Source organism: Podarcis filfolensis (assembly GCF_964270895.1).
Source record: "Podarcis filfolensis genome assembly, chromosome: 18".
NCBI lineage: Eukaryota > Metazoa > Chordata > Lepidosauria > Squamata > Lacertidae > Podarcis > Podarcis filfolensis.
In genome coordinates this window covers 9,189,910-9,217,268 of record NC_139622.1, presented here as the reverse complement: position 1 = coordinate 9,217,268, position 27,359 = coordinate 9,189,910, and the positions used below count along the sequence as shown (strand labels likewise).

The 27,359-nt window shown below is 51.0% G+C and overlaps 1 protein-coding gene across 1 annotated transcript in view; it reads left to right on the top strand.

Moving 5' to 3' along the window:
• Positions 1-330: 330 nt before the first annotated feature.
• POLRMT (RNA polymerase mitochondrial) overlaps positions 331-27,359 on the top strand; it is a 46,751-nt gene continuing 19,722 nt past the window's right edge. The window contains exons 1-15 of the mRNA XM_083594375.1: positions 331-443; positions 2,178-2,273; positions 3,083-3,801; positions 4,279-4,409; positions 5,805-5,991; positions 6,856-7,005; positions 9,534-9,695; positions 12,643-12,813; positions 14,484-14,723; positions 16,118-16,900; positions 19,278-19,400; positions 21,410-21,532; positions 21,798-21,977; positions 22,898-22,984; positions 24,911-25,024. Coding sequence (XP_083450501.1) covers positions 395-443; positions 2,178-2,273; positions 3,083-3,801; positions 4,279-4,409; positions 5,805-5,991; positions 6,856-7,005; positions 9,534-9,695; positions 12,643-12,813; positions 14,484-14,723; positions 16,118-16,900; positions 19,278-19,400; positions 21,410-21,532; positions 21,798-21,977; positions 22,898-22,984; positions 24,911-25,024 — 3,315 coding nt within the window. The 5' untranslated portion in view covers positions 331-394. The remainder of the gene's footprint in view (positions 444-2,177; positions 2,274-3,082; positions 3,802-4,278; positions 4,410-5,804; positions 5,992-6,855; positions 7,006-9,533; positions 9,696-12,642; positions 12,814-14,483; positions 14,724-16,117; positions 16,901-19,277; positions 19,401-21,409; positions 21,533-21,797; positions 21,978-22,897; positions 22,985-24,910; positions 25,025-27,359) is intronic.

Genomic DNA, 27,359 nt, shown 5'->3' with positions numbered 1-27,359 from the left:
TAAATAATAATAATAATAACCCAAAGGACATGAAAAGGAGAGCCCAAAAAACAAAATACATCTCCATCTATCAATATCTCTACGTATATTCTAAAACGCGATCCCGGAAATCTCCGACACACGCATAGCGCTAGACCGCTCTTCCTTTTTTGTCTAGCTCTAGCGACCACGCCGCGCCCTGCGTCCGCCTCCCTACGCATGCGCCTCGCCTGCAAAGCCTCCTGGGAGTCGTAGTTTCCTCCACACGCGCTCCAGCTTACCCGGCTGAGCGAAGCGGGATGCCTATTGGCTGGCGTCGAGGAGGAGGAGGCGGGGCAAGGCCGCGCCTGCGCAGTTGGGACCAGCCAATGTGGTCTGGGTGGGAGCTGAGATGAGGGGGTTTTGAGAGAGGGGCATGTCCATGCTGAAGCTGCAGGGGGCGCTGCTGCTGCTGCGGGGCACAGGTAGGTAGTTCAACAGGTGGGGAGGGGAGGGGAGGGGGGAGTCAGGCAGCCACCTCCCCCCACACAATTCCACCCCCCCAAAAATTGGGGAGGGGGCTGGAGCCCAATGAAGAGAGTGAAGCCCCCCTACCCATAATTGCAAATTGGGGAGGGGGCTGGGGCCTTATCCCCTGCTATAATATGGGGAGAGGGTGGGGTGGGGTGGGGGAGTGGAGGGGGAAGTTAGGCAGCCACCTCCCCCCACACAATTCCACCCCCCCCAAAATTGGGGAGGGGGCTGGAGCCCTATGTCCTCCTATAAAAAGGGGAGAGTGTGGGGTGGAGGGGGGTGGGGGTCCACAGTGGGAGGGCTGCATCTAATTCACCCCTGACACTCTTCCTTTCAGGGTCTCCCCCCAATGGAGAGAGAAGCCCCCCTACCCAGAATTGCAAATTGGGGAGGGGGGCTGGGGCCCTCTCCCCTGCTATAATATGGGGAGAGTGTGGGGTGGGGTGGAGTGGGGGGTCCTTAGTGGGAGGCCTCGATCAAATCCCCCCCCCCGCCACTCTCCCCCACTTGAGAGTGAAGCCCCCTACCCATAATTGCAAATTGGGGAGGGGGCTGGGGCCCTCTCCCCTGCTATAATATGGGGAGATTGTGGGGTGGAGGGGGTGGGGAGGGGGAAGGGAGGGGGGAGTCAGGCAGCCACCTCCCCCCCCCACAACTCCCCCCCAAATTTGGGGACGGAGGCTGGAGCCTTATCCCCACTCTATAATATGGGGAAAGTGTGGGGTGGGCGGTCCTCGGTGGGAGGGCTGGATCAACCCCCCCTGCCATTCTCCCCCAGTTGAGAGCGAAGCCCCACTACCCATAATTGCAAATTGGAGGGGAGGGGGTTGGGACCCTTCTTCCCATATGGGGGGAACCAGGCAGCCACCTCCCCCTACACACACACACAAACACACACCCTAAAAAATTGGGGTGGGGGCTGGGGCACTGTTCCCTCCTATAAAAAGGGGAGAGTGTGGGGTGGAGGGGTGGGGGGTCCTCAGTGGGAGGCCTGCATCTAATTCACCCCTTTCACCTTCCCCCAATGGAGAGAGAAGCCCCCCTACCCATAATTGGATTGGACCATTCTTCCTTTATCGGGGGGTATCTGGCAGCCACCTTCCCCTACACACACACACACACACACACACACACCCCAAAAAAATTGGGGAGGGGGCTGGGGCCCTAAAGGTAAAGGAATCCCTGCTCCTGCCAACCTAGCAGTTCGAAAGCACGTCAAAGAGCAAGTAGATAAATAGGTACCACTCCGGCGGGAAGGTAAATGGCGTTTCCGTGCGCTGCTCTGGTTCGCCAGAAGCGGCTTAGTCCTGCTGGCCACATGACCCGGAAGCTGTACGCCGGCTCCCTCGGCCAGTAAAGCGAAATGAGCGCCGCAACCCCAGAGTCGGCCACGACTGGACCTAATGGTCAGCGGTCCCTTTACCTTTACCTTTAAATTCAATTAATAATAATAATAATAATAATAATAATAATAATAATAATAATAATAATACAGGACAAGACTGTATCAACACAGGACTCATTGCATTTTATATTGAAATACAGGACATTTCTGTATTGTAACGGACAGGTGGCAACCCTATATGTGTGCGTGAAGCCTTCCCTGTCCTGTAATTTGCAGAGAAGCATGAAGCCCCCTTCCCATTCTCCCCTGTTAAATGCTCACCCTTTCCGTTGTGTTTCAGAGAGCCTTTGGATCAAAGTGAGGAATTATTCCTCAGCCAGGGCGAAGGAAGAAGCCAGAAAAAGATGGGTGTGTGAACAAGTAGAGTTGTTGGAAGGTAAGCATAATATAACGCAGGTGGCGCTGTGGGTTAAACCAGAGAGCCTAGGACTTGCCAATCAGAAGGTCGGCGGTTTGAATCCCCGCAATGACGGGGTGAGCTCCCGTTGCTCGGTCCCTGCTCCTGCCAACCTAGCAGTTGAAAAGCATGTCAAAGTGCAAGTAAATAAATAGGTACCACTCCGGCAGGAAGGTAAACGGCGTTTCCGTGCGCTGCTCTGGTTCGCCAGAAGCGGCTCAGTCCTGCTGGGCACATGACCCGGAAGCTGTACGCCGGCTCCCTCGGCCAGTAAAGCGAGATGAGCGCCGCAACCCCAGAGTCGGCCACGACTGGACCTAGTGGTCAGGGGTCCCTTTACCTTTACCTTATTTAACCAGTTTTATTAAGGAAAGTTAAATGATTATTATTATTATTATATATTTATTCATACCCAACCTTTTCCCCCAGAGAATGTCTAAAGCAGCTTACAGAGAACAACTAAAGAAAACACTTTGCGTTTGTGTGACTAAGCAAACACTCTTAGGAGATGCGCCTCTGATCTCTCTCTCTCTCTCTCTCTCTCTCTCTCTCTCTCTGTGTGTGTGTGTGTGTGTGTGTGTGTGTGTGTGTGGTGAAAGCATTGGGTTCTTTTGCTTAGGAAATGAGCCTTCATCAAAAAATATTTAACAGCATCACTGTTTCAGGGGCCAACACTACAGGGAAAACCCTCTAAAAACTAGGTGCAACTTATTTACAGATGCCTTCTTTAATTCAACGTGCCGCATTACCCGGCAATTCGACTCTTTCTTTCCTTTCCTCCCCTGCAGTGCTGGAGGCAAGAGTGCAACAGCTGAAGGCCGAAAATGTATCGGAGGTGGCCGTCGGCGAGGTCCAACACTCTCGCCTGCGCAAGTTCAGCTCCCTCCCGACCGCCCCGCGGAAAACGGCCGGTGCCAGCCCGGCTCGGACCGAGAGCACCCCGAAACGCGAGGAAAAGCCCCAGCCTAGCCGCTGGATCGAGAAGCTGAAGAAGGAGAAGTCGATGAAGAACAAACGCCTTCTGAAACTGGAGGCCAAGCTCTCGGCCGCCGTCCCGGGCGACGTGGCTGAGCCTGCCCTGGAGTGGATTGGGCCCGGCGCGAAGGACGAAGATTTCTCCCTGAGGTCTAAAGAGACCCGGGCGAAGCTCAAGGGGCGAGCATCTAAGTCACAGAAGTCCATCAAAGCCAACGACGGCCAGCCAAACAAGACGGCCAAAGTCTCGATCGGGACGCAGTCTCGGGATCCTTCCGGGAGCTGCGAGGAATCCGGGGAGCCGTTTCGGGTCTGGGACGCCGCCGAGGGGACGCTCCCCCTGGACGAGGAAGACGGGAACCGCCACATGAACGTCAAGCTGAACATTTTGTCCTATCTGGACGCCTGCCTTTTTCTCGGTCAGCCCGAAAGGGCCCAGCAGTGCTTGATGTTTTATCACCGCTCCCACGCCCGCAGGAAGCGCCTTGACGTCCGAATGTACAATCTCGTTATGCAAGGGTATGCTAAGAAGGTAAGGAGATCTGCATCCCTGCTTGCGGCGGTAGAGGCAGGGTGGATAAAAATCAATAAAAAAAAATAAATCTGATCTTTTTGATTTAAATCGGATTTTTTAAAAATTGAAATCAGATTTTTAAAATAAAATGCTTTTGGAGGAAAAATCTTTCTAAAGATTTTCTGTTTAAGTTACATTATAGTCCAATACCACATCGGACACCAAGGGACGCGGGTGGCGCTGTGGGTTAAACCACAGAGCCTAGGACTTGCCGATCAGAAGGTCGGCGGTTCGAATCCACCATATAGCTTAGCGCTATGCAAATGGCCTCAGGTGAGTCCCAGGCTCACACTCCTCTCGCAAGGAGTTGGTTGGAAGAATTCACTTCGATGCGAAGGGCTTTGTAGCTCAGCGGCAAAGCATCTGCCTCGAATGCAGATAAGCAACAAGTCCTGGTCCTGGTTTGAGTCTCCTGTCCTTTCTTTCTCCCCTCAGGGCCTCCTGGCACAGGTTGGCAGACTCTTCCACCTCCTTGAGGAAGCTGGCTTGAGGCCCAACCCGGACTCTTATGCCGCTGCGCTCGCTTGCATGGGGCAGTGTGGGGCGTCTCGCAACATCATCTTCAGGTGTTACTCTTGACATTGGTCCCTTCTTGCTCAGCGACAGCGGTAGTGCAGTGGTTAGAGCATTGGGGCTGTGGCCTGGGTTGAAATCCCCACTCTGCCATGAAGCTCACTGGGTGACCTTGGGCCAGTCAACACTCTCAGCCTACTGGACTCGGGAGACCAGGGTTTGACTCCCCCACTATGGCCATGGAGCTTTCAGGGATAGGGGGCGTTGGGGGCCAGTCACCGCCTCTCCACCTAACCTACCTGACAGGAGTGTGGTTGACTGAGGAGGGCCACCTACGCCATCTTGAGCTCCTTGGGAGAAAACATGATATACAGATATCTTTCTATATACATAGAAATGAAGGGTGTTGTCGCGCTGTGCATTCCAATGGGAATAGCAAGCTTCTCTGTCCTCCCTGCTCCTGTAGAAAGTGGGGAGGTTAGTGCTTGTGCCAGGAGATATGTGGGGAACTTGAATACGATACGATACGATATCTTTATTGTCATTGTCCCCTGCAGGACAATGAAATTGAAAAACTACATAAAACTACTACAAAACTACATAAAACTACATAAAACATTCAAAAACCCCTAAAAACTCTGAAACCCCATTTTAAAATACACTATACTATAGAGACCCCTTATGCTGTGTTTAGAACCAGAATTGCATTTGCGTAGAAACTGTTTCTCAGGCGGCTAGTCCGGGCCTTTATAACCCTATACCTTCTTCCAGAAGGCAGAAGCTGAAAGAGATCATTTCCGGGGTGCGCACTATCCTGCGCTATCTCTGCCGCTTTCTTATGGCACCTGGCAGCATAGATTTGATCTAAGGTGGGAAGAGTGCACCCAATTATTCTCTCTGCAGTCTTTACAACCCTGGATAGCATTGTTTTTTCCCTGGCCGTGCAGCTCCCAAACCACACACACAGACCACAAGTTAATACGCTCTCCACACTGCAATGGTAAAATGCCATCAACAGGTCCTCTGAGAGATTGTTTTTCCGGAGCATTCTCAGAAAATATAAATATTTATATTTAAATATAAGTATTTAAATATAAATAATAAATATAAATAATAACATTACCTTCTCCATTTCCCATAAACCAACTCCCCCTCCCTCACAGTCTTCAAATCCCGATATCACAAGTTCATTTTCCTTACTGTGCATAAAGTCCGGAAGGGTTTTCCAATCATTCATAAATCGCCAGCGGCGATTTATCTCTTAATTATAAGCACGGCGACTTTGCCGTCTCAGCCAAAGCCATTCATTTCGATAGCCGTTTTTTGATAGGCGGTAATGACGAGTCTCCGCGAGAGGAATGGGAGGGGGCCGGTTTCTTTGGACACTGCTGACTCAAGCCTCTTTCTCTGCCGTTCCTTCTTCTACCCCCCCCAAACCCCCTCCACAGATGCCTTCAGCAGCTCAAAGAAGATGGCTTTCAAGTGAAGGACCTTTTCCGGGACTCTGGGTTTGAGGAAGACTGGAGGAAGATGGTGCTGAAAGCCGTCCGGAGGGTTGTGGAAGACTTCCAGCCCCCGCCTCCCCGCCCTGCCGAAATCTGCACGGTTCCCCTACTCCGGGACTTCTACGCAAAGGTTATTATTATTATTATTATTCATTTATACCCCGCCCATCTGGCTGGGTTTCCCCAGACACTCAGGGTGGCGTCCAACAGGATATTAAAAACACAATTAAACATACAACATTAAAAACAGGACTGCCTTCAGATGTCTTCTAAAAGTCAGATACAGTAGTTGTTTATTTCCTTGACATTTTGTGAGAGCGCGTTCCACAGGGCGGGTGCCACCACCAAGAAGGCCCTCTCCTGGTTCCCTGTATCTTTGTTGCTCACAGGGAGGGAACTGCCAGAAGGCCCTCGGAGCTGGACCTCAGTGTCCAGGCTGAACGATGGGGGTGGAGATGCTCCTTCAGGGATACTAGGCCGTTTAGGGCTTTAAAGGTCACCACCAACACTTTGAATTGTGCTTGGAAACGTCCTGGGAGCCAATGGAGGTCTTTCAGGACTGGTGTTATGTAGTCTCGGCGGCCGCTCCCAGTCACCAGTCTAGCTGCCGCATTCTGGATTAGTTGCAGTTTCCGGGTCACCTTCAAAGGTAGCCCCACGGAGAGCGCATGACAGTGGTCCAAGCGAGAGATAACCAGAGCGTGGACCACTCTGGCGAACCAGAGCAGCGCACAGAAACGCCGTTTACCTTCCTGCCGGAGCGGTACCTATTTATCTACTTGCACTGGTATGCTTTTGAACTGCTAGGTTGGCAGGAGCAGGGACCGAGCAACGGGAGCTCATCCCGTCGCGGGGATTCGAACCACCGACCTTCTGATTGGCAAGTCCTAGGCTCTGTGGTTTAACCCACAGTGTCACCCGCGTTCCGACACTGAGCCAAATGCCTCGGGGTGGCTCCCTTCCCACCCCCCACCCACTTTTTTTCTCACCCCAGGGGAAGCCCGTCTCCTACCCGAAGCTCGATTTCACAGCGCAAGAACTGCGGGACCAGTTCCGGAAGCAGCTGGCAATGGAGGCGTCGGACACGGTCACCATCGACTCTGTGGAGGCAGCCAAGCCCTTGACGGAGGAAGCCAGCAGAGCGGTAAAAGGATGAGAGAGGGGGAAGAATTTGAACCGTTAAAACGGAAAGGGGTCAAACAGTGTTGAAATTTTGGGAGGTTGGAAAGTTGCCATGGAATCCAGGTGGATTTGATTTAAATCAAATCTGTTTAAATCGCGATTTAGATCACTAGTCAGTAAGACTCGATTTAAAATCACCAGTCAGTAAGCCTTTATTTAAAATCACTAGACAGTAATACTTGATTTAAATCACTTTTTTTACAGAAAAACTCATTCTTGTTGGTATAATCTTAATACTTACAACCATATGAAGGTTTCAATTTTGGAATAATAACTTTCCAGAGTAGATTTTACAGTTTATATCGAAAATTACCGATTTGGTTATACTATTAGAAATACATTGATAATTATAAAATCATTGCGAGGTTTAATAATATAACTGTTTATATTTGGGCACCTTTTCTGCTGTCCTTTATTGGAAGGAGAAAATTAATCATTTCCTTAATAACCATTTAAGCAATTTATTTAACTAAAACAATGACATTATGGCATTTGCATCCATGTTTGTTAACTGATGTGGTTAAACATTTAAACAAAAAACTTAGAGTGAGTTTTAGCACACATGAAAAACTTAAAACAAATCGTGATTTGAATCGATTTGATTTACATCCAATCCACCCTGCCATGATGCCAGCTACCGGCGGAGATTAGCCGGGAGGGGGAAAATCATGAGATCTAGCACCTTGTTGCGCCAAAGCCCATTCCTTCCTGCTCTCCGTCTTTAAACATTTATCTCGGACAGGAGCTGATGTGAGTTGTAGATTGCGCATAGCTGTCAACTTACAGATTTGAAAATAAGGGACCAGCAGCCTCGAAAATAAGGGACCAGCAGCCAAAATAAGGGATTTTAGTCAACCAGCTGAAATACGAAGTTAAAAGGGACCAGATAATTTGGGAGAGCAGCGCCGGTTTTTAGCCCTTCGTTTCCAGAGGTTGCTGCTCAAGACACCAGCCGATGAAACACTGCAATTCAATAACTACAAGCAGCAACCACTTTTCGCGCAAAACGAAGTCCAAGCTACGAAGATGCTGTTGCAGTTCTGTATCTTTTCTCTCGTGCTCCATCTGCAGCTCTCAGTTCCATCAGGCGGGGCGGGAGGAAGGGGGGGGGGGAAATAGTGCCCGAAGTAAACCCACAGATCAGACCATCTATGCTAGTCTACCACTATAAATCTATGGGAGAAGCGCTTGTGGTCCTTCCTCCGCTTTTCCCCTCTATGGTTAGCCCTTGGAACACCTGCCCACTCCTCCGCCTCCTCCTCTTCCTCCTCTCTCTGAACTGCTTTCTCTATGGTTGCCCTCGCTCTCCTCTCAAGGCTCCTCAGCAACTCATAGGCCTTGCCAGGCTGCCCATCTCATTCGGGTCCTTCGGCCGCGCAGCTGCAGTACGGCCTAGTGGAAGTGGTGGCGGCGGGCAGAGGGGAGGCTCCAGGCAGAGACGCTCAGTTTGGCGGCCGCGAGGAGGATGGCAGCGGAAGGGCCTGAGGCTCCCGCCAGTCCCGGCGGGGAGGGGTTCCCGGGGGCCGAGGCTGGTGAGAGGAGGCCGGAGGGGGGCGGACTGGGCAGCCAAGCAACACAGTTGGAGCCTCCCTCCTCCCTGGCCGGCAGGGAGGAAGGGAGAGGAGCTGATTCCTTTGAAACCCGGGAAATTTAAGGGACATCGTCAATAAGGGACAGCAGCGGCACACGGCGCTGGGATAAGGGACTGTCCCGCCAAATAAGGGACGGTTGACAGCTATGAGTTTGTGGCCGGCTTGCTGCTGCGGTGCCCTGAAGTGGCAGTCCGCCTATCCTCCTCTCTCTGCAGCCCTGGGAATACGCTGCGGCCACTTACCGTATTTTTCGCTCTATAAGACACACTTTTTTCCTCCTAAAAAGTAAGGGGAAATGTTTGTGCGTCTTATGGAGCAAATGCGTGGTCCCTGGAGCCAAATTGCCCAGGGGTGAAAAGCAGATCGTGCTTTTTTTTTTTTTTACAAAGAGGAAAGGGGGTGTTGAAACGAAGCCGCTAAGCAGCTGATCGGCAAGTGATCGGGAGGGAGATAAGGGACGCTAGCAATAAAGGAGGCTGCCTGGGAGGGGGGAGGTAAAAGCACATGGATCCTCAGGATTTTTGCATTGGGTCACCCCAAATTCACCATCAGATCACATAGCATGTCCATGGCTATAGCCTGCACCAAAAAAAATCACACATCCACTGTTTTGTGGTTACAAAGCACGGTTCCACATGGATTCTCAGGATTTTTGCATTGGGCTACCCCAAACTTTCCGTCAAATCACATATCATGTCTGTGGCCACAGCATGAACCACAACAATCATACATTCACTGTTTCGTTCAGATTTTTTTTTTCTAGTTTTCCTCTAAAAACTAGGTGCGTCTTATGGTCAGGTGCGTCTTATGGAGCGAAAAATATGGTGATGCCCCATTGTTATGATGATGATGATGATGATGATGATGTAACTTTCTTTACGGTTTTGCTCATGCGCAGCGGAGCCTCCTGTCCGTCCTCCGCAGCCGCTGGCGCACATCTCTTCTGCAGAGCCTGCAAGAGTCCAAGCTGCACATGGCGCAACGGAATTCGGGACAGCTAAACCTCTACCCCTTCCTCTGCGTTCTGAAAGACGAAGACTACGTTGACGTCCTCATGCGGGTAAGAGGGTTTCCCCCCCCCTATAATTTTTTTAAAACTTTCTGCCTTACGTGTTAGAATATTCATTTAAACAACCTTAAAATATCAATTTTGGATTATGGATTATGGAGAAAAATAGAGAGTTCCAGAAAGACATCTACTTCTGCTTTATTGACTATGCAAAAGCCTTTGACTGTGTCGACCACAGCAAACTATGACAAGTTCTTAAAGAAATGGGAGTGCCTGGTTACCTCATCTGTCTCCTGAGAAATCTCTACGTGGGACAAGAAGCTACAGTCAGAACTGGATATGGAACAACTGAAATTTGGAAAGGAGTACGACAAGGCTGTATATTGTCTCCCCGTTTATTTAACTTAAATGCAGAATTCATCGTGCGAAAGGCTGGGCTGGATGAATCCCTAGCCGGAATTAAGATTGCCGGAAGAAATATCAACAACCTCAAATATGCAGATGACACAACCTTGATGGCAGAAAGTGAGGAGGAATTAAGGAACCCTTTGATGAGTGTGAAAGAGGAGAGCGCAAAATATGGTCAGAAGCTCAGCATCAAAAAAACGAAGATCATGGCCACTGGTCCCATCACCTCCTGGCAAATAGAAGGGGAAGAAATGGAGGCAGTGAGAGATTTTACTTTCTTGGGCTCCATGATCACGGCAGATGGTGACAGCAGTCACGAAATTAAAAGACGCCTGCTTCTTGGGAGGAAAGCAATGACAAACCTAGACAGCATCTTAAAAAGCAGAGACATCACCTTGCCAACAAAGGTCCGTATAGTTAAAACTATGGTTTTCCCAGTAGTGATGTATGGAAGCGAGAGCTGGACCATAAAGAAGGCTGATCGCCGAAGAATGGATGCTTTTGAATTCTGGTGCTGGAGGAGACTCTTGAGAGTCCCATGGACTGCAAGAAGATCAAACCTCTCCATTCGGAAGGAAATCAGCCCTGAGTGCTCACTGGAAGGACAGATCCTGAAGCTGAGGCTCCAAGACTTTGGCCACCTCAGGAGAAGAGAAGACTCCCTGGAAAAGACCCTGATGTTGGGAAAGATGGAGGGCACAAGGAGAAGGGGACGACAGAGGATGAGATGGTTGGATAGTGTTCTTGAAGCTACCAGCATGAGTTTGACCAAACTGTGGGAGGCAGTGGAAGACAGGAGGGCCTGGCGTGCTCTGGTCCAGGGGGTCACGAAGAGCTGGACACAACTAAACAACAACAACAAAAGATCAAAGACTTCCCTTCTTCTCTTTCCACGGTCCATTTTGCATAACAGAAATTCCTGCATATTTTCCATAAACTACTCAGTCATTTGGTATTTCATTGTTTCGTCCATCAAAACTTAATTTACTATTAATTTCCTCCTGGATCCTTTGCCGTCGCTCGAGGCTCAGGTGGCCTCAGTGGCCCAGAGTGCCTTCCATCATCTTTGGCTGGTGGCCCAGCTACGCCCCTGTCTGGACAGGGATGTCCTGTTGTCTATGCTCTGGTAACCTCAAGGTTAGATTACTGCAGTGTGTTCTACATGGGGCTGCCTCTGGAGACGGTTCGGAAACTTCAGCCGGTGCAGAATTCAGCGGCCAGGTCGCTCACTGGACTGCAAGATGGTTTGAGCATATTGCACCGATCCTGGTCCAATTGCACTGGCTACTGATTAGTTTCCGGTCCCAATTCCAAGTGCTGTTTTTGACCTGTAAAGCCTTAAGCGGCTCAGGACCGCAGTACCTCAAGGACCCCCTCTTCCCATATGAACCAACCCGGACCCTGAGATCATCTTCTGAGGCCCTTCTTCGTGTGCCTCCTCCTCGAGAGACCCGGAAGGTGGCAACACAAGAACGGGGCCTTCTCTGCAGTGGCTCCCCCTCTGTGGAATGCTCTCCCCATGGAAGTTCGCCTGGTGCCTTCCTTATCCACCTTTAGGCACCAGGCAAAAATGTTCCTTTTTAACCAGGCCTTTGGTTGATCTGATTTATATCCTATGCCCTTTTAAAATGTGTTTTTGTTGGAAGAAATTTAAAGATTATTTAGCTAAATATTATAAGATAATTAGAAAATACTTGAAAGTACCAAACAGGCCAAGGTTTAGAATAAGAGTGTTGTTTATTAATATGGATCTAAGTCAATAAGAAAAGAGATGAAGATAGTAGATTGAAGGAGTTAATGTAGTAGAAAGATGATCTTGGAGAATTGTTATAAGGTGATGCAATGAAATTCACTTAGAGGGGATTCAGTTAACAATGAAATTTAAAATGAACCTTAGAAAGAATATGTGTTTTTAGTTTTGTTCTTTCTTTTTTTTTCTCGTAGTATTGCAGTGTGTTTTCTTTTGTATGTTTTATGTTTTATCTGTTAAAAACAATATTCTTTTTTGGAAAAAAAATACCGTATTTTTCACTCTATAGGACGCGCCTATGGAGCGAATGCAGGCTTTCGTTGAAGCCTGTAGAGCAAGTGGGGTCAGTGCGCACCGACCCCTCTTGCTCTCCAGGCTTCAGGCAGCTATCTGCTAGCCTTCTTAGCCCGGTGGGAGTTCGCGCCGGGCTCAGAAGGCTTGCGGATAACAGCCTGTTCTGGGGGCTGGGGTCGGGGGAAGCTCGGGCTTCCCCCGTCCCAACCCCGCGGCTAAAAACAAAGCGGCGTGCAGGCCTCTCCCGGCTGGAGAGGTGCCGCGTGGCTAAAGAGGAAGCCAGCTGTCTTGGCTTCTTTGCTCTTTGGGGCTGGGGGGGCGGAAATATTTTTTTTTTCTTTATTTCTCCCCCTAAAAACTAGGTCTGGTGCGCCCTATGGAGCGAAAAATACAGTAAATAAATGTATTTTTGGATTGTCATTTTTATTATGCATTTTGTGGTTTTATATCTTGGACTTTATTCTGCGAACTGCCCTGAGACCCCCCCCAGGTATAGGGGGGTATGTAAGTTCGATAAATAAAGTAATAACCTCCTTTCTCCCCCAGAGCCTCAACAGCCTGTCGCCGCAAGGGGAGTCTCTCCTGGTCCTGGCGAGGGAACTGGGCTCCAAAGTCTACAGCAAGTTCATGCTGCAGAAGAAATCCAGGAGTCGCTTGGTGGAGAAGATCCAGAGGCTGTACGACAAATACGTGCAGCTGCTTGCGAAGGACACTCAGGTAAGCGCCGTCGCCTTGACGCCACCGGTCTTGCTCAACCGAGTCTCCCGAATTTCTTCCTTCTTTCCATGACATTTGTATCTTGCCTTCCCTCCCGAGACACATGGTTCTCCCCTTCCCCTTTTTTGCCCTCACGACAACCCTGGAAGGTAGGTTGGGCTGAGAGTGAGCGACTGGCCAAAGGTCGCCCGGCGAAAGCTTCATGGCTCAGTGGGGATTCGAACCCGAGTCTCTCCAGTCATAATCGAGCCCTCTAACATTGGCTCTCAGTGTTCGTCTTACAGGTTTGTTTTGTAGTGTTACAGGTTACGTTTAATGGAATGTTTTCGACTGCTGGAATAATTTCCAATACAGTGGTAGCTCGAGTTACATACGCTTCAGTTTACATACGCTTCAGGTTACAGACTCTGCTAACCGAGAAATAGTACCTCGGGTTAAGAACTTTGCTTCAGGATGAGAACAGAAACTGTGTGAGGGCCGCAGCAGGAGGCCCCATTAGCTAAAGTGGTGCTTCAGGTTAAGAACAGTTTCAGGTTAAGAACGGACCTCCAGAATGAATTAAGTACTTAACCCGAGGTACCACTGTAATAATAATAATAATTTATTATTTATACCCCGCCCATTTGGCCAGGCCTCCCCAACCACTCTGGGTGGCTCCCAATAGAAAATTAAAAACACAATAAAACATCAAACATTAAAAAACGTCCCTAAACAGGGCTGCCTTCAGATGTCTTCTAAAAGTCAGATAGTTCTTTATTTCCTTGACATCTGATGGGAGGGCATTCAACAGGGCAGGTGCCACCACCGAGAAGGCCTTCTGTCTGGTTCCCTGTAACCTCACTTCTCACAGGGAGGGAACTGCCAGAAGGCCCCGGAGCTGGACCTCAGTGTCCGGGGTGGAGATGCTCCTTCAGGGATACTGGGCCATTTAGGGCTTTCAAGGTCAGCACCAACACTCCGAATTGTGCTTGGAAACGTCCTGGGAGCCAACGTAGGTCTTTCAGGACCGGTGTTATGTGGTCTCAGCGGCTGCTCCCAGTCACCAGTGTAACTGCTGCATTCTGGATTAGTTGTGGCTTCCGGGTCACCTTCAAAGGGAGCCCCACGTAGAGCGCATGGCAGTAGTCCAAGCGGGAGATAACCAGAGCATGCACCACTCTGGCGAGGCAGTCAGCAGGCAGATAGGGTCTCAGCCTACGTACCAGATGGAGCTGGTAGACAGCTGCCCTGGACACAGATTTGACCTGTGCCTCCATGGACAGCTGTGAGTCCAAAATGACTCCCAGGCTGCGCACCTGGTCCTTCGGGGGCACAGTTACCCCAATCAGAACCAGGGAATCCTCCACACCTGCCCGCCTCCTGTCCCCCAAAAACAGTACTTCTGTCTTGTCAGGATTCAACCTCAATCTGTTAGCCGCCATCCATCCTCCAACCGCCCCCAGGCACTCACACAGGACCCTCACCGCCTTCACTGGTTCTGATTTGAAAGAGAGGTAGAGCTGGGTATCATCCGCATACTGATGAACACCCAGTCCAAAACCCCTGATGATCTCTCCCAGCGGCTGCGTGTAGATGTTGAAAAGCATGGGGGAGAGGACAGAACCCTGAGGCACCCCACAAGAACCGGGGACAGCAGTCGCCTCTAACTTTGAACCCTTCCTTTCCCGCAGCCGGACGGCCACCTTCCTCGTGAGTACTGGGAGAAGCTGGCAGCCGAGGACGGCTGCAGCCCCTCACTGGTGTGCAAGGAGCAACCCTGGCCCCATGCCCTTCTGGTGCAGCTGGGCTTGCACCTGGTGGAGCTGCTGGTGCAGGTCCTCAAGATGGAGAGCAACCTCTTGAACCCAGGACTGGAGCAGAAGCTCATCCCCGTCCTCTACCACGTCTACTCCTTCCGCAGCGGTCGCCAGGTAGGGGGACGGGGCAAGGACCCGCCGGTTGCAAATTAGCAGGGGCTAGGAGGAAAGCTTTGCTTCCAGTGGACTGGAAACTGGGGTGGGGTGTGGGACCTCCTGGGGCCCCCGTGGTCGTGGTGGGCGGAGCCAGGGACCAAAGTGGGCGGGGCCACGGAGGTGGATTGTGGGCAGGAGGCTGCATTGCGACATAGGACCCTCGTACCTACGGGACCGCCTCTCCTGGTATGTCCCACGGAGGAACTTACGATCTTCAAACAAAACATCTTGGAGGTCCCGGGCCACAGGGAGGTTAGGCTGGCCTCGACCAGAGCCAGGGCCTTTTCGGCTGTGGCTCCGATCTGGTGGAACGCTCTGTCACAAGAGACCAGGGCCCTGCGGGACTTGACATCTTTCCACAGGGCCTGCAAGACGGAGCTGTTCTGCCAAGCCTTTGGCCAGGGCACAGCCTGACTCCCTCCTTTGGCAATCTTCACAGAACTCTAGCCCCATGGTTGCCATCAATTTGATTTGAATTAATTTTATAATGAAATGATTTTAGAATGTTGTATTATTTTATTGTCGTTAGCCGCCCTGAGCCCGGCTTCGGCTGGGAGGGCGGGATATAAATTTTTTATTATTATTATTACAGGGCTTGGGTACCGCTCTTTCACCCTTGAACCCCCTCCCTCTCTCGTCGCCCCCTCTTTCCCACTCCCCGTCTCTCTGTCAGTCCCCTTAACCCCTTAACTCTCTGCCTACTACTTTTTATTATTGTTATTATCAAAATAATTTCTATTAGTTTTCAATTTTAAAAATCCAATATATGCCACATTGTACCAATACCAGATTAACCCACACATTTCTCGTTAACATTAACAAATAATCAAAAAGAAGACATTTTTACCGCCCCACCCCCCAAATCCCCGAACCGCCAACCTTCTGATCGGTAAGCCCTAGGCTCTGTGGTTTGGGCCACAGCGCCACCTGCGTCCCATTTAGGAACAGTTAAAAGGTAAAGGGACCCCTGACCATTAGGTCCAGTCGTGGCCGACTTTGGGGTTGCGGCGCTCATCTCGCTTTACTGGCCGAGGGAGCCGGCGTACAACTTCCGGGTCATGTGGCCAGCAGGACTAAGCCGCTTCTGGCGAACCAGAGCAGCGCACGGAAACGCCGTTTACCTTCCCACTGGAGTGGTACCTATTTATCTACTTGCACTTTGACATGCTTTCGAACTGCTAGGTTGGCAGGAGCAGGGACCGAGCAACGGGAGCTCACTCCATCACTGCGGGATTCGAACCGCCGACCTTCTGATCGGCAAGCCTTAGGCTCTGTGTTTTAACCCCAGGGGTCGCCTTATACACGGGGAAAATAATGCAAGTGGTAAGTTCTCCTTCATTTCCCCCTTGCAGGTGGGCTTCATCAGGCCGCACCCCCTGTTCGCCCGCCTTCTCATGGAGGCCGCCGAGACCACCCTGACGTTCGACTCCTTCGTCATCCCCATGCTCTGTCCCCCCATCCCATGGGTGTCCACACAGTTCGGCGCCTACATCTTCGCCCCCACCAAGCTCATGCGCTACGTGGAAGGGGCCATGCAGCACCAACTGTTGCTGGACCGTGCCCCGCGCAGCAGCCTCTACCCCGTCATGGATGCCCTGAACCAACTGGGCAACTGCCCCTGGAAGGTCAACCAAGCCATCTTGGATGTTGTCATCTCCGTCTTCAACGACAAGGGCAACGAGAAGCTGGACGTCCCCCCGCCGCCCTCGGAAGCCCCCCAGCCCGCCACCCACTTCCCCGATGGGGCCGCCCCCAGCAAAGTGGCGCTCCGGCGGGAGGCGGCGCGGTGCCGCAAGAAAGCCACGGAAATGTACAGCCTTCGGATGGACGCTCTCTACAAGTTGTCCATCGCCAAGCACATGAGCGGAAGGGTTTTCTGGTTCCCGCACAACGTGGACTTCCGGGGGAGGACTTATCCCTGCCCTCCGCACTTCAACCACCTGGGCAGTGACCTCACGAGAGCCATTTTGCTCTTTGCTGAGGGGCGGCCCCTGGGCCCCCACGGCCTGGACTGGTTGAAGGTCCACCTCGTGAACCTCACGGGGCTGAAGAAAAAGGAGAGCCTGCGGAGTAGGCTGGCCTACGCCAACGAAATCATGGAGGACGTCTTGGACTCGGCGGACCGCCCCCTGACGGTGGGTCAGCGGAGAGGGGGGCAGGTGCCGGGTCCATCGCAGGCAGGAATTGGTCTGGTCCAGGGGACACAGAGACCTTGGGGGAGACCCATCTTACCTGGAGAACAATAAAAGTGATTACCGTATTTTTTGCTCTATAAGACTCACTTTTCCCCTCCTAAAAAGTAAGGGGAAATGTGTGTGCGTCTTATAGCGCGAATGCAGGCTGCACAGCTATCCCAGAAGCCAGAACAGCAAGAGGGATTGCTGCCTTCGCTGCGCAGCGATCCCTCTTGCTGTTCTGGCTTCTGGGATTCAGAATATTTTTTTTCTTGTTTTCCTCCTCCAAAAACTAGGTGCGTCTTGTGGTCTGGTGCGTCTTATAGAGCGAAAAATACGGTATGCAGTGGTACCTCGGGTTACAGGCGCTTCAGGTTACAGACTCCGCTAGCCCAGTAATAGTACCTCAGGTTAAGAACTTTGCTTCAGGTTGAGAACAGAAATCGCACGGCGGCAGCGGGAGACCCCATTAGCTAACGTGGTACCTCAAGTTAAGAACAGTTTCAGGTTAAGAACGGACCTCCAGAACGAATTAAGTTCTTAACCCAAGGTACCACTGTATGCTGTTTTGATAAAGGTCACCCCAGATTATAAGCTGTACCCCTAAAATGAGTTCTTGAAAGGCAAGTGTAGGCAACTTAAGGTCCGGGGGCAGGATCCGGCCCAATCGCCTTCTCAATCTGGTCCGTGGATGGTCCGGGAATCAGCGTGTTTTTACATGAGTAGAATGTGTGCTTTTATTTAAAATGCATCTCTGGGTTATTTGTGGGGCATAGGAATTTGTTCATTCTCCCCCCCTCCTTTCAAAATATAGTCTGGCCCCCCACATGGTCTGAGGGACGGTAGACCGGCCCACGGCTGATAGAGGTTGCTGACCCCTGTTGAAAGGAATGGGTGTGTGTTTGCTGGGGGTGTGAAATACAGAATTCTCCCCAGACATTAGCACGTTTGTGGTACAGTCGTAACTGAATGCCTTGGTACTCGGACGTTTTGACTCCTTTCCTAGCCTTCAGGGAGACTTTGCTTGAAGGCTTTAAAAAGTTAGGTGTATAATTGTGTCTTCCTGGTTCGCGCCATTCAGGCTCCCAGAATTATTTCCCATATGAAGCCTTGATCTCCCTTAATGAAATTATCTGCGTGAGTTATCATCAGTCTGATTGCTTGATCGCTTGGGTGTAATCGCAAGTGCTCTCAAACCTTGTCTATTGATTTTTTTATATACGTATACAAATTTGCTTGTGTTGTTCTGGGTGGTTTTGTTGTAAAATGCAGATTTATTTACTTCCTTTTGCAATAACACCCCCCCCCAAAAAAAACTCCACGCTAATACTTAGAGAAATTCCGTGCACAAATAGACTTGATATGAACGTTTTTAAGGGCCTCAAGGTAAAGGGACCCCTGATCATTAGGTCCAGTTGTGGCCGACTCTGGGGTTGCGGCACTCATCTCGCTTTATTGGCCGAGGGAGCCGGCGTACAGCTTCCGGGTTGTGTGGCCAGAAGGACTAAACCGCTTCTGGCAAACCAGAGCAGTGCACGGAAATGCCGTTTACCTTCCCGCCAGAGTGGTACCTATTTACTTGCACTTTGACATGCTTTCGAACTGCTAGGTTGGCAGGAGCAGGGGCCGAGCAACGGGAGCTCACCCTGTCGCGGGGATTCGAACCGCCGACCTTCTGATCGGCAAGTCCTAGGCTCTGTGGTTTAACTCACAGTGCCACCTGCATCCCTCAGGCATAGTAAAGGTAAAGGTAAAGGGACCTCTGACTGTTAGGTCCAGTCGTGGCCGACTCTGGGGTTGCGGTGCTCATCTCACTTTACAGGCCAAGGGAGCTGGCGTACAGCTTCCGGGTCATGTGGCCAGCAGGACTAAGCCGCTTCTGGCGAACCAGAGCAGCGCACGGAAACGCCGTTTACCTTCCCGCTGGAGTGGTACCTATTTATCTACTTGCACTGGCGTGCTTTCGAACTGCTAGGTTGGCCGGAGCAGGGACCGAGCGCAGGTAATAAATTAAGATGGTTGGGATGTTTGGTGATAGAGATGGTGGTAACAGCAATAAGGACTGCCTCTTTCCGTGGAGGGAAAATAGCCCAATAGCCATGGATAGACTTCTCATCCTCCAACAGTTTTCCCAGTCCTCTTTAAAAGTCGGTGCCCATCTTGTGGAAGGGAGTTCCAAAGTCCAACAGTTTGCTTCTTTAGGCGTCCACAGGTTTGAGCTTTATGGGAGAGAGGGGGAAAACTTTCCTCCACGCCGCCGTGCAGAATTTTCTTAAGTTTCTAGTCCTGGGTACGTCTCCCGGTCGGTTTAACACTTTCCTCGCCTTACCCTTGCCAGGGCCGGAAGTGGTGGATGAACACGGATGAGCCGTGGCAGGCTTTGGCCTGTTGCATGGAGATCGCCAAGGCCTCCAGAGCCCCGAACCCTGCTGAGTATGTCTCCCATTTCCCCGTCCATCAGGTAAGTATCTGGGGAGGGGGCTGCCTCTCCCCTCAAAGGTGCTCTTTACCCCTTTCTGTTCACGGGTTGGAAGTTCACGGACTGCCTGGCCACAGTGGTGCAACCTCTGGTTATCTCCTGCTTGGACTACTGCAATGCGCTTTATGTGGGGCTACCTTTGAAGGTGACCGGGAAACTGCAACTAATCCAGAATGCGGCAGCTAGACTGGTGACTGGGAGCAGCCGCCAAGACCATATAACACCGGTCTTGAAAGACCTACATTGGCTCCCAGTACGTTTCCGAGCACAATTCAAAGTGTTGGTGCTGACCTTTAAAGCCCTAAACGGCCTCGGTCCAGTATCTCCGAAGGAGCGTCTCCACCCCCATCGTCCAGCCCGGACACTGAGGTCCAGCGCCGAGGGCCTTCTGGCGGTTCCCTCCCTGCGAGAAGCGAGGTTACAGGGAACCAGGCAGAGGGCCTTCTCGGTGGTGGCGCCCACCCTGTGGAACGCCCTCCCACCAGATGTCCAAGAGAACAACAACTACCAGACTTTCAGAAGACATCTGAAGGCAGCCCTGTTTAGGGAAGCTTTTAATGTTTAATAGGTTATTACAGTATTTTAATATTTTTTTGGAAGCCGCTCACAGTGGCTGGGGAAGCCCAGCCAGATGGGCGGGGTATTAATAATAAATTAGTAGTAGTAGTAGTAGTAGTAGTAGTAGTAGTAGTAGTAGTAGTAGTACAGTCGTACCTTGGGATCCCGAACGCCTTGCAAGTCAAACGTTTTGGCTCCCAAACGCCGCAAACCTGGAAGTGATTGGTCCAGTTTGTGAACGTTCTTTGGAACCTGAATGTCTGACGCGGCTTCTGATTGGCTGCAGGATCTTCCTGCAGCCAATCAGAAGCCGCGCTTTGCTTCCAAACGTTTTGGAAGCCGAGGGGACTTCTGGAACAGATTCTGTTCGACTTCCGAGGTGCGACTGTAAAGGGGAGTCGCAGTGGCGACACTTTCATTGCACAGCTTTTGGCAAATGTCGGCACTGCAGCTCTTTACCCTGCCGTCGGGGGCCGGATTAAGACCTTCAGTGGCCCTCAAAAGGATTAGATATCTATCCAATTCAAAATATAAACAACCATAAAATTTTAAATGAAAGAAAACCTACAGTGAGATGGAAAATAAAGTTTGTTTTTTGTGTACTTCCACTTTATATTTGAAAGGTTTCCTCTTTTTATTTCTAATTGCAAAGCCTTTGATCAGATCCTCAAAGCTAACGCATTTGCATCTGTACTTATCAGATTTTTGAGAAAGGGGTATCACCGAAGCAAGTTCTTCAATTTAGTTTTTAATTGGATTTTGAATAAATGCGCCGTTGATTGTCACGCTTCCCGATTTCGTTGCATTGGTGGGTTGTGCAAACCGCTGTTCTGAATAATGCCTGTAGGGTAGCGATCCGTATCAAACAACGGGGGAATACGGAGAGTAGAACCTCACCCAAACACAACTCTGTCTGCAAAATAAGAGCGATTGTGAACGTTCTTTGGAACCCGAACATCCGACGCGGCTTATGCAGCTTCTGATTGGCTGCAGGAGCTCCCTGCAGCCAATCGGAAAGCGCGCCTTGGTTTCCGAACGTTTTGGAAGCCAAGCGGACTTCCGGAACGGATTCCGTCTGACTTACGAGGTACGACCGTATCTCAGTGTGACACCCAAAATAACGCAAGCCCAAAGGATATTCATGCCGTCTCAAATCAGTCTTGGAGAGAGAGAGATATCTAGCAGGGCTGCTCTTGTTGACGTATGTTATATGATAGAAAAGTGGAGCCTCCAGAGCCAGGGCAGTCTACCTGCAATTCCTAAACGCTGAGGACCAGGAGCATGCAAAGTGGGGGAGCTGTTGCCTGAAGCCTGAGCTTCCCACACATGAATCGGTTTGATCCAGCAGAGTTCCTTTCCATCCATCCATCCATTTTATTTTAATCGACACCACCGCCGTCTACTTCCCTTTCTGCCTTTTCCCTCCTCCCCAGGACGGCTCCTGCAATGGGCTGCAGCACTACGCGGCCCTCGGGCGGGACATCGTGGGCGCCACCTCGGTGAACCTTTCCCCTTGCGATGTGCCGCAAGATGTCTACAGCGGGGTGGCTCAGCAGGTAAGAGCTTGGCTCCGGGGTGCTCCCACTGCGGAAAAGCCTTTTGAGTTGTCCCTTCCTCCCCGAATGCATGTCCTTCCATTGAGCACTCAGGGCTGATTTCCTTCCGAATGGAGAGGTTTGATCTTCTTGCAGTCCATGGGACTCTCAAGAGTCTCCTCCAGCAGCAGAATTCAAAAGCATCCGTTCTTCGGCGATCAGCCTTCTTGATGGTCCAGCTCTCACAATGCCTTTGTCTTTGACCCCTTCCCCTCCTCGCTTGCAGGTGGAAGTGTACCGGAAGCGGGACGCTGAGCAAGGCATCAAAATCGCCCAGGTCCTGGACGGGTTCATCGGCCGCAAGGTGGTGAAACAGACGGTTATGACGGTCGTGTACGGGGTCACCCGCTACGGCGGGCGCCTCCAAATCGAGAAGCGCCTCAAGGAGATTGACGAGTTCCCGCAGGTCCTCTTTCTTTCTTTCTCTCTCTCTCTCTCTCTCTCTCTCTCTCTCTCTCTCTCTCTCTCTCTCTCTTCTTCTGTCTAGCCCAGTGGTTCCCAAAGGCTGCGTCAGGAGAGGATAACAAATGCATTGGGAAGACTCGAGGACAATCAATGTTATATTATATTATTACTCTAGAAGGTGTGACCGGAAAGTTCGGTGAATGGTCACAGAAACCGGACAGTGAGAAATATTCGAACGTACATGCCTTAAAGGTAAGGTAAAGGGACCTCTGACCATTAGGTCCAGTCGCGACCGACTCTGGGGTTGCGGCGCTAATCTTGTTTTACTGGCCGAGGGAGCCGGCGCACAGCTTCCGGGTCATGTGGCCAGCAGGACGAAGCCGCTTCTGGCGAACCAGAGCAGCGCACGGAAATGCTGTTTACCTTCCCGCCAGAGCGGTACCTATTTACTTGCACTTTGACGTGCTTTCGAACTGCTAGGTTGGCAGGAGCAGGGACCGAGCAACGGGAGCTCACCCCGTCGTCACCTTGGCCAATAAAGCGAGATGAGCACCGCAACCCCAGAGTCGGTCACGACTGGACCTAATGGTCAGGGGTCCCTTTACCTTTACCTTTAATGTTCTCACATGGCTGCATCATTTCATGCTTTCTGCATGTTCCCACTGTCTTGTGATAAAGCCGCTGCGTTCTGTGTTACAAACCAAGCACTGCTGGGAGTTGATTCTTTCTGTTTTCCAATCTTTCTATTTAAAAAAAAATCGGAGGAAATTTTTTTCTCATTCCGAAAGTGTGGCGCAGAGATGGAAGTTTGAGAACCAGGGGTCCGCACTGTCCCAGCAAATGCGGCGAGGGGCGAAAGGGTTGTAAGGTTCCCCCATTTCTGCCTCTTAACTGTACCCATTTTGCGTTTCCTCCGCCCAGGAATACGTTTGGGAAGCCTCTCATTACCTCGTGCAACAGGTCTTCAACAGTCTCAAGGAGATGTTCTCGGGAACTCGAGAAATCCAGGTAACCCCCGTGCCTTATTTATTTGCAAACGGTTCGGGGAGTGTTTTTAATGTTCTGTTGGGAGCCGCCCAGAGTGGCTGGGGAAACCCAGCCAGATGGGCAGGGTGGAAATATTATTATTATTATTATTATTATTATTATTATTAGTCCAGGGCAGCTGTTTATCAGCTCCATCTGGTACGCAGGCTGAGACCCTACCTGCCCGCGGACTGTCTCGCCAGAGTGGTGCATGCTCTGGTTATCTCCCGCTTGGACTACTGCAGTGCGCTCTATGTGCGGCTGCCTTTGAAGGTGACCCGAAAACTACAATTAATCCAGAATGCGGCAGCTACACTGGTGACTGGGGGCGGCTGCCGACACCACATAACACTGGTCCTGAAAGACCTACATTGGCTCCCAGTCTGTTTCCGAGCACAATTCAAAGTGTTGGTGCTGACCTTTAAAGCCCTAAATGGCCTCGGTCCAGTATACCTGAAGGAGCGTCTCCACCCGCATCGTTCAGCCCGGACACTGAGGTCCAGCTCCGAGGGCCTTCTGGCAGTTCCCTCACTGTGAGAAGCCACGTTCCAGGGAACCAGGCAGAGGGCCTTCTTGGTGGTGGCACCCGCCCTGTGGAACGCCTTCCCTTCAGATGTCAAAGAGAAAAAGAACTACCAATCTTTTAGAAGGCATCTAAAGGCAGCCCTGTTTAGGGAAGCTTTTAATGTTTAATAGGTTATTGTATTTTAGTGTTTTGTTGGAAACCACCCAGAGTGACTGGGGAAACCCAGCCAGATGGGTGGGGGTATAAATAATAAATTATTATTATTATTTATTTCTGTACACAATGTGCTGAGTCGATTGCACATATGTACGGGGAACCTATATGTCTTGGGGCAGGGGTCAGCAACCTAAGGCCCATGGGCCACAAGCAGCCCATGGGGGTTATTTAACCGGCCCACAAGCCACCCCCAAACTGAGCCACCTACTCAGTGAGTCTCTGCACGCTGCGCTAAACCAGCGCGGCACGGTGGAGGAACTCACTTCTGTGGTGCTGAAAATCGCGTCTGTGCATGCTCAGACCATAGCTGTCAACCGTCCCTTATTTGGCGGGAAACTCCCTTATCCCCGCGCCATGTCCCGCTGCTGTCCCTTATTGATGATGTCCCTTAGATTTCCCGGGTTTATAAATCATTTGTCCACCCACAGTTCAAATTTTTACTACAAGTTTTCTGTCCATCCTACCAATGTATGTAACTCTTTACAATAGCTTTTCAACTAAATTATAAACTTTCCCCATTCTTTATTAAAGAGGTCCTCTTCCTGGTTTCTAATTCTGCCTGTAAGCTTTGCCATCTCGGCGTCGTTCATCAGTTTTGTCTGCCGCTCTTCTTTGGTCGGAGTTGTAGACCCTTAGGATCATCTAGTCCAACTCCCTGCAAAACAGTGGCAGCAAAAGCAGCATGGCTCCATCAGTGGCGGATTTCTGTATAAGCTCAGCAAAATCCCTTATTTGGGCTGCTGATCCCTTATTTTCGAGGCTGCTGGTCCCTTATTTTCAAATCTGCAAGTTGACAGCTATGGCTCAGACGCTGAAAATCGTGTCTGTGCAGACACTGACACCGGAAATGACTGCTGCGCATGCTCGTGCGCTTGTGCGACCTGGCCCACAAAGTGATCTCTGCTGGAGTGAACCGGCCCAGGCGAGGTAGACCTTGCTGACCCCTGTCTTAGGGCTACACAGCAAAGGGTGCAAGGGGGTTTCAGGAGGAAGAGAAGGGTGGGAAATGTGGGGATGGGCAGCGAGATAAACAGAGCACAGAGATGCTCCCAGGCAGGGTTGTGGTGGGCGAGAACCAGTGGCCTTCCAGCTTGCCCGTACCTTTCTGAAACTGGGGTGCCCACCCCATGGGAACCGTATTGCTCACTGCCTTTCTCCCCCCGCAGGGCTGGCTGACCGAAAGCGCCCGGTGCATTGCCAAGTCTGGCCGGACGGTAGAGTGGATGACTCCGTTGGGGCTACCCATCGTCCAGCCGTACCATCGCTCGAAGACCACGCTGGTAAGCCAAGCCGGGAACATCCGGGCGCACGGGACGCGGGTGGCGCTGTGGTCTAAACCACTGAGCCTCTTGTTATTCCAAACTGAGCTTCTGACCTAGTCCAAAGATGCGGGTGGCGCTGTGGTCTAAACCACAGAGCCTCTTGGGCTTGCCGATCAGAAGGTTGGCGGTTCGAATCCCCGTGACGGGGTGAGTTCCCATTGCTCTGTCCCGGCTCCTGCCAACCTAGCAGTTCGAAAGCACGCCAGCGCAAGTAGATAAATAGGTACCACTGCGGCAGGAAGCTAAACGGCATTTCTGTGCGCTCTGGTTTTCATCACGGTCTCCCGTTGCGCCAGAAGCGGTTTAGTCCCGCTTGCCACATGACCCAGAAAGCTGTCTGTGGTCAAACGCCGGCTCCCTTGGCCTGAAAGCGAGATGAGCGCCGTAACCCCATAGTCGCCTGTGACTGGACTTAACCGTCCAGAGGTCCTTTACCTTTAACTCTTTACCAAGTGCTTTTTTCTGGGGGACACAGGGGTATGCATACCCCTAAACATTTTGCGAATCTAACTGTTTGTCTTGCTGTGTGTTAGAGTTTGTGTCTACAGTGGTACCTCGGGTTACATACACTTCAGGTTACAGACTCCACTAACCCAGAAATAGTGCTTCAGGTTAAGAACTTTGCTTCAGGATGATAACAGAAATCGGGCTCCGGCGGCACGGCGGCAGCAGGAGGCCCCATTAGCTAAAGTGGTGCTTCAGGTTAAGAACAGTTGCAGGTTAAGTACGGACCTCCGGAACGAATTAAGTACTTAACCCGAGGTACCACTGTACTTGTGTGTGTTTGAGGGAGCTTTTCCTGCCAAACAGACGCACGAGCGCTCTCGCACACAGATAAGTGCGTGTGCGCCTTTGTGTGTGAGGCGGAGAGGGTGCATTCACACGCAAATGCACACACACACACACACACAAAACACACACACAAATTGTGCGTGTGTGCCTGTTTGTCTGCGTGTGAGCATCTATGCTTGCGTGTTTGAGCAAAAGAGGCAGTTTGGCTCCCACTTCCAAACAGACCCTCTTTCCTATGCGCAAACACATGCTCTCTCTCACACACACACGGGCAAGTGCTGCCTGCCTCACGCTAGTACGTCGCACTGTTTTTCTCTCACAAATGCAAATGAACAAGCACTTGTGATAGGAATTTTATGGTCTTAAATATATGGTAATGTTCATAAGTGTACCAACCAAGCACATACATAGATCAGCACAGGAAGACCAACCTGGAACCATTTTGATTCCCAAACTGACCAAATGTTTTCTCTGCAAGGTCAAAGGAAAATGGAAAAGCCTCCCCATTGTCTTTTCCTTCACAAATCCTGTCTTAAGGGTATGTCTGTGTTTGAATAGGGTGTGAGCCTGTGACCTGGCCCAGGAACTACCGTATTTTTCCCTCTATAACACGCAGATTTTTTCTCCTAAAAAGGAAGGGGAAATGTCTGTGCGTGTTATTGAGCGAATGTGTGGTCCCTGGAGCCAAATGGCAAAAAAAATCAGGCAAAAATCAAATCGCGCGTCTCGGAGAAGGGAAACCTGAAAAGAGGAAGTGGCTGCTTTCCTGCATTCTGCCTCAGGGTCTTACTGCCCACCCTTCTCTGTTTCCTTGCTGTGTTTGCTCAAACGGAACAAAGAGCAGGGAAAGCCCCTCCCCTCCAGGCAAGCAGAGGGGAAAGCAGAGTGTCGTCTCTGTGCTCCGGTGCTGCTGAAAACATGCAGGAGGGAGAGAGAGAGAGAGAGAGAGAGAGAGAGAGAGAGAGAGAGAGAGCTGGCTGGCTTGGGTGGGTAGGTGAGGGAAAACTTTTGCCTTCCTTTCCTCCCTCCCGTTATACCCCTCTCCTGCATTCTTAGCCAGCTGCTTCTCTGCACACCCCTCTCGTGCTCCTTGTCCATTCTGTATTTTTCCTTCCTTCCCCACTTAAAATGTGGTTAAAAAGCATGGATCCACATGGATCCTCAGGATCTTTGCATTGGGTCACCCCAAATTCACCATCAGATCACATAGCATGTCCATGGCTACAGCCTGCCCCCCAAAAATCACACACGCACTGTTGCCTGGGGCTGCAATGGTGCAAAAATGTGGTTAAAAAGCATGGATCCACATGGATCCTCAGGATCTTTGCATTGGGTCACCCCAAATTCACCATCAGATCACATAGCATGTCCATGGCTACAGCCTGCCCCCCCCCCAAATCACACACCCACTGTTGCCTGGGGCTGCAATGGTGCAAAAACGTGGTTACAAAGCATGGATCCACAGGGATTCTCAGGATTTTTGCATTGGGTCACCCCAAAT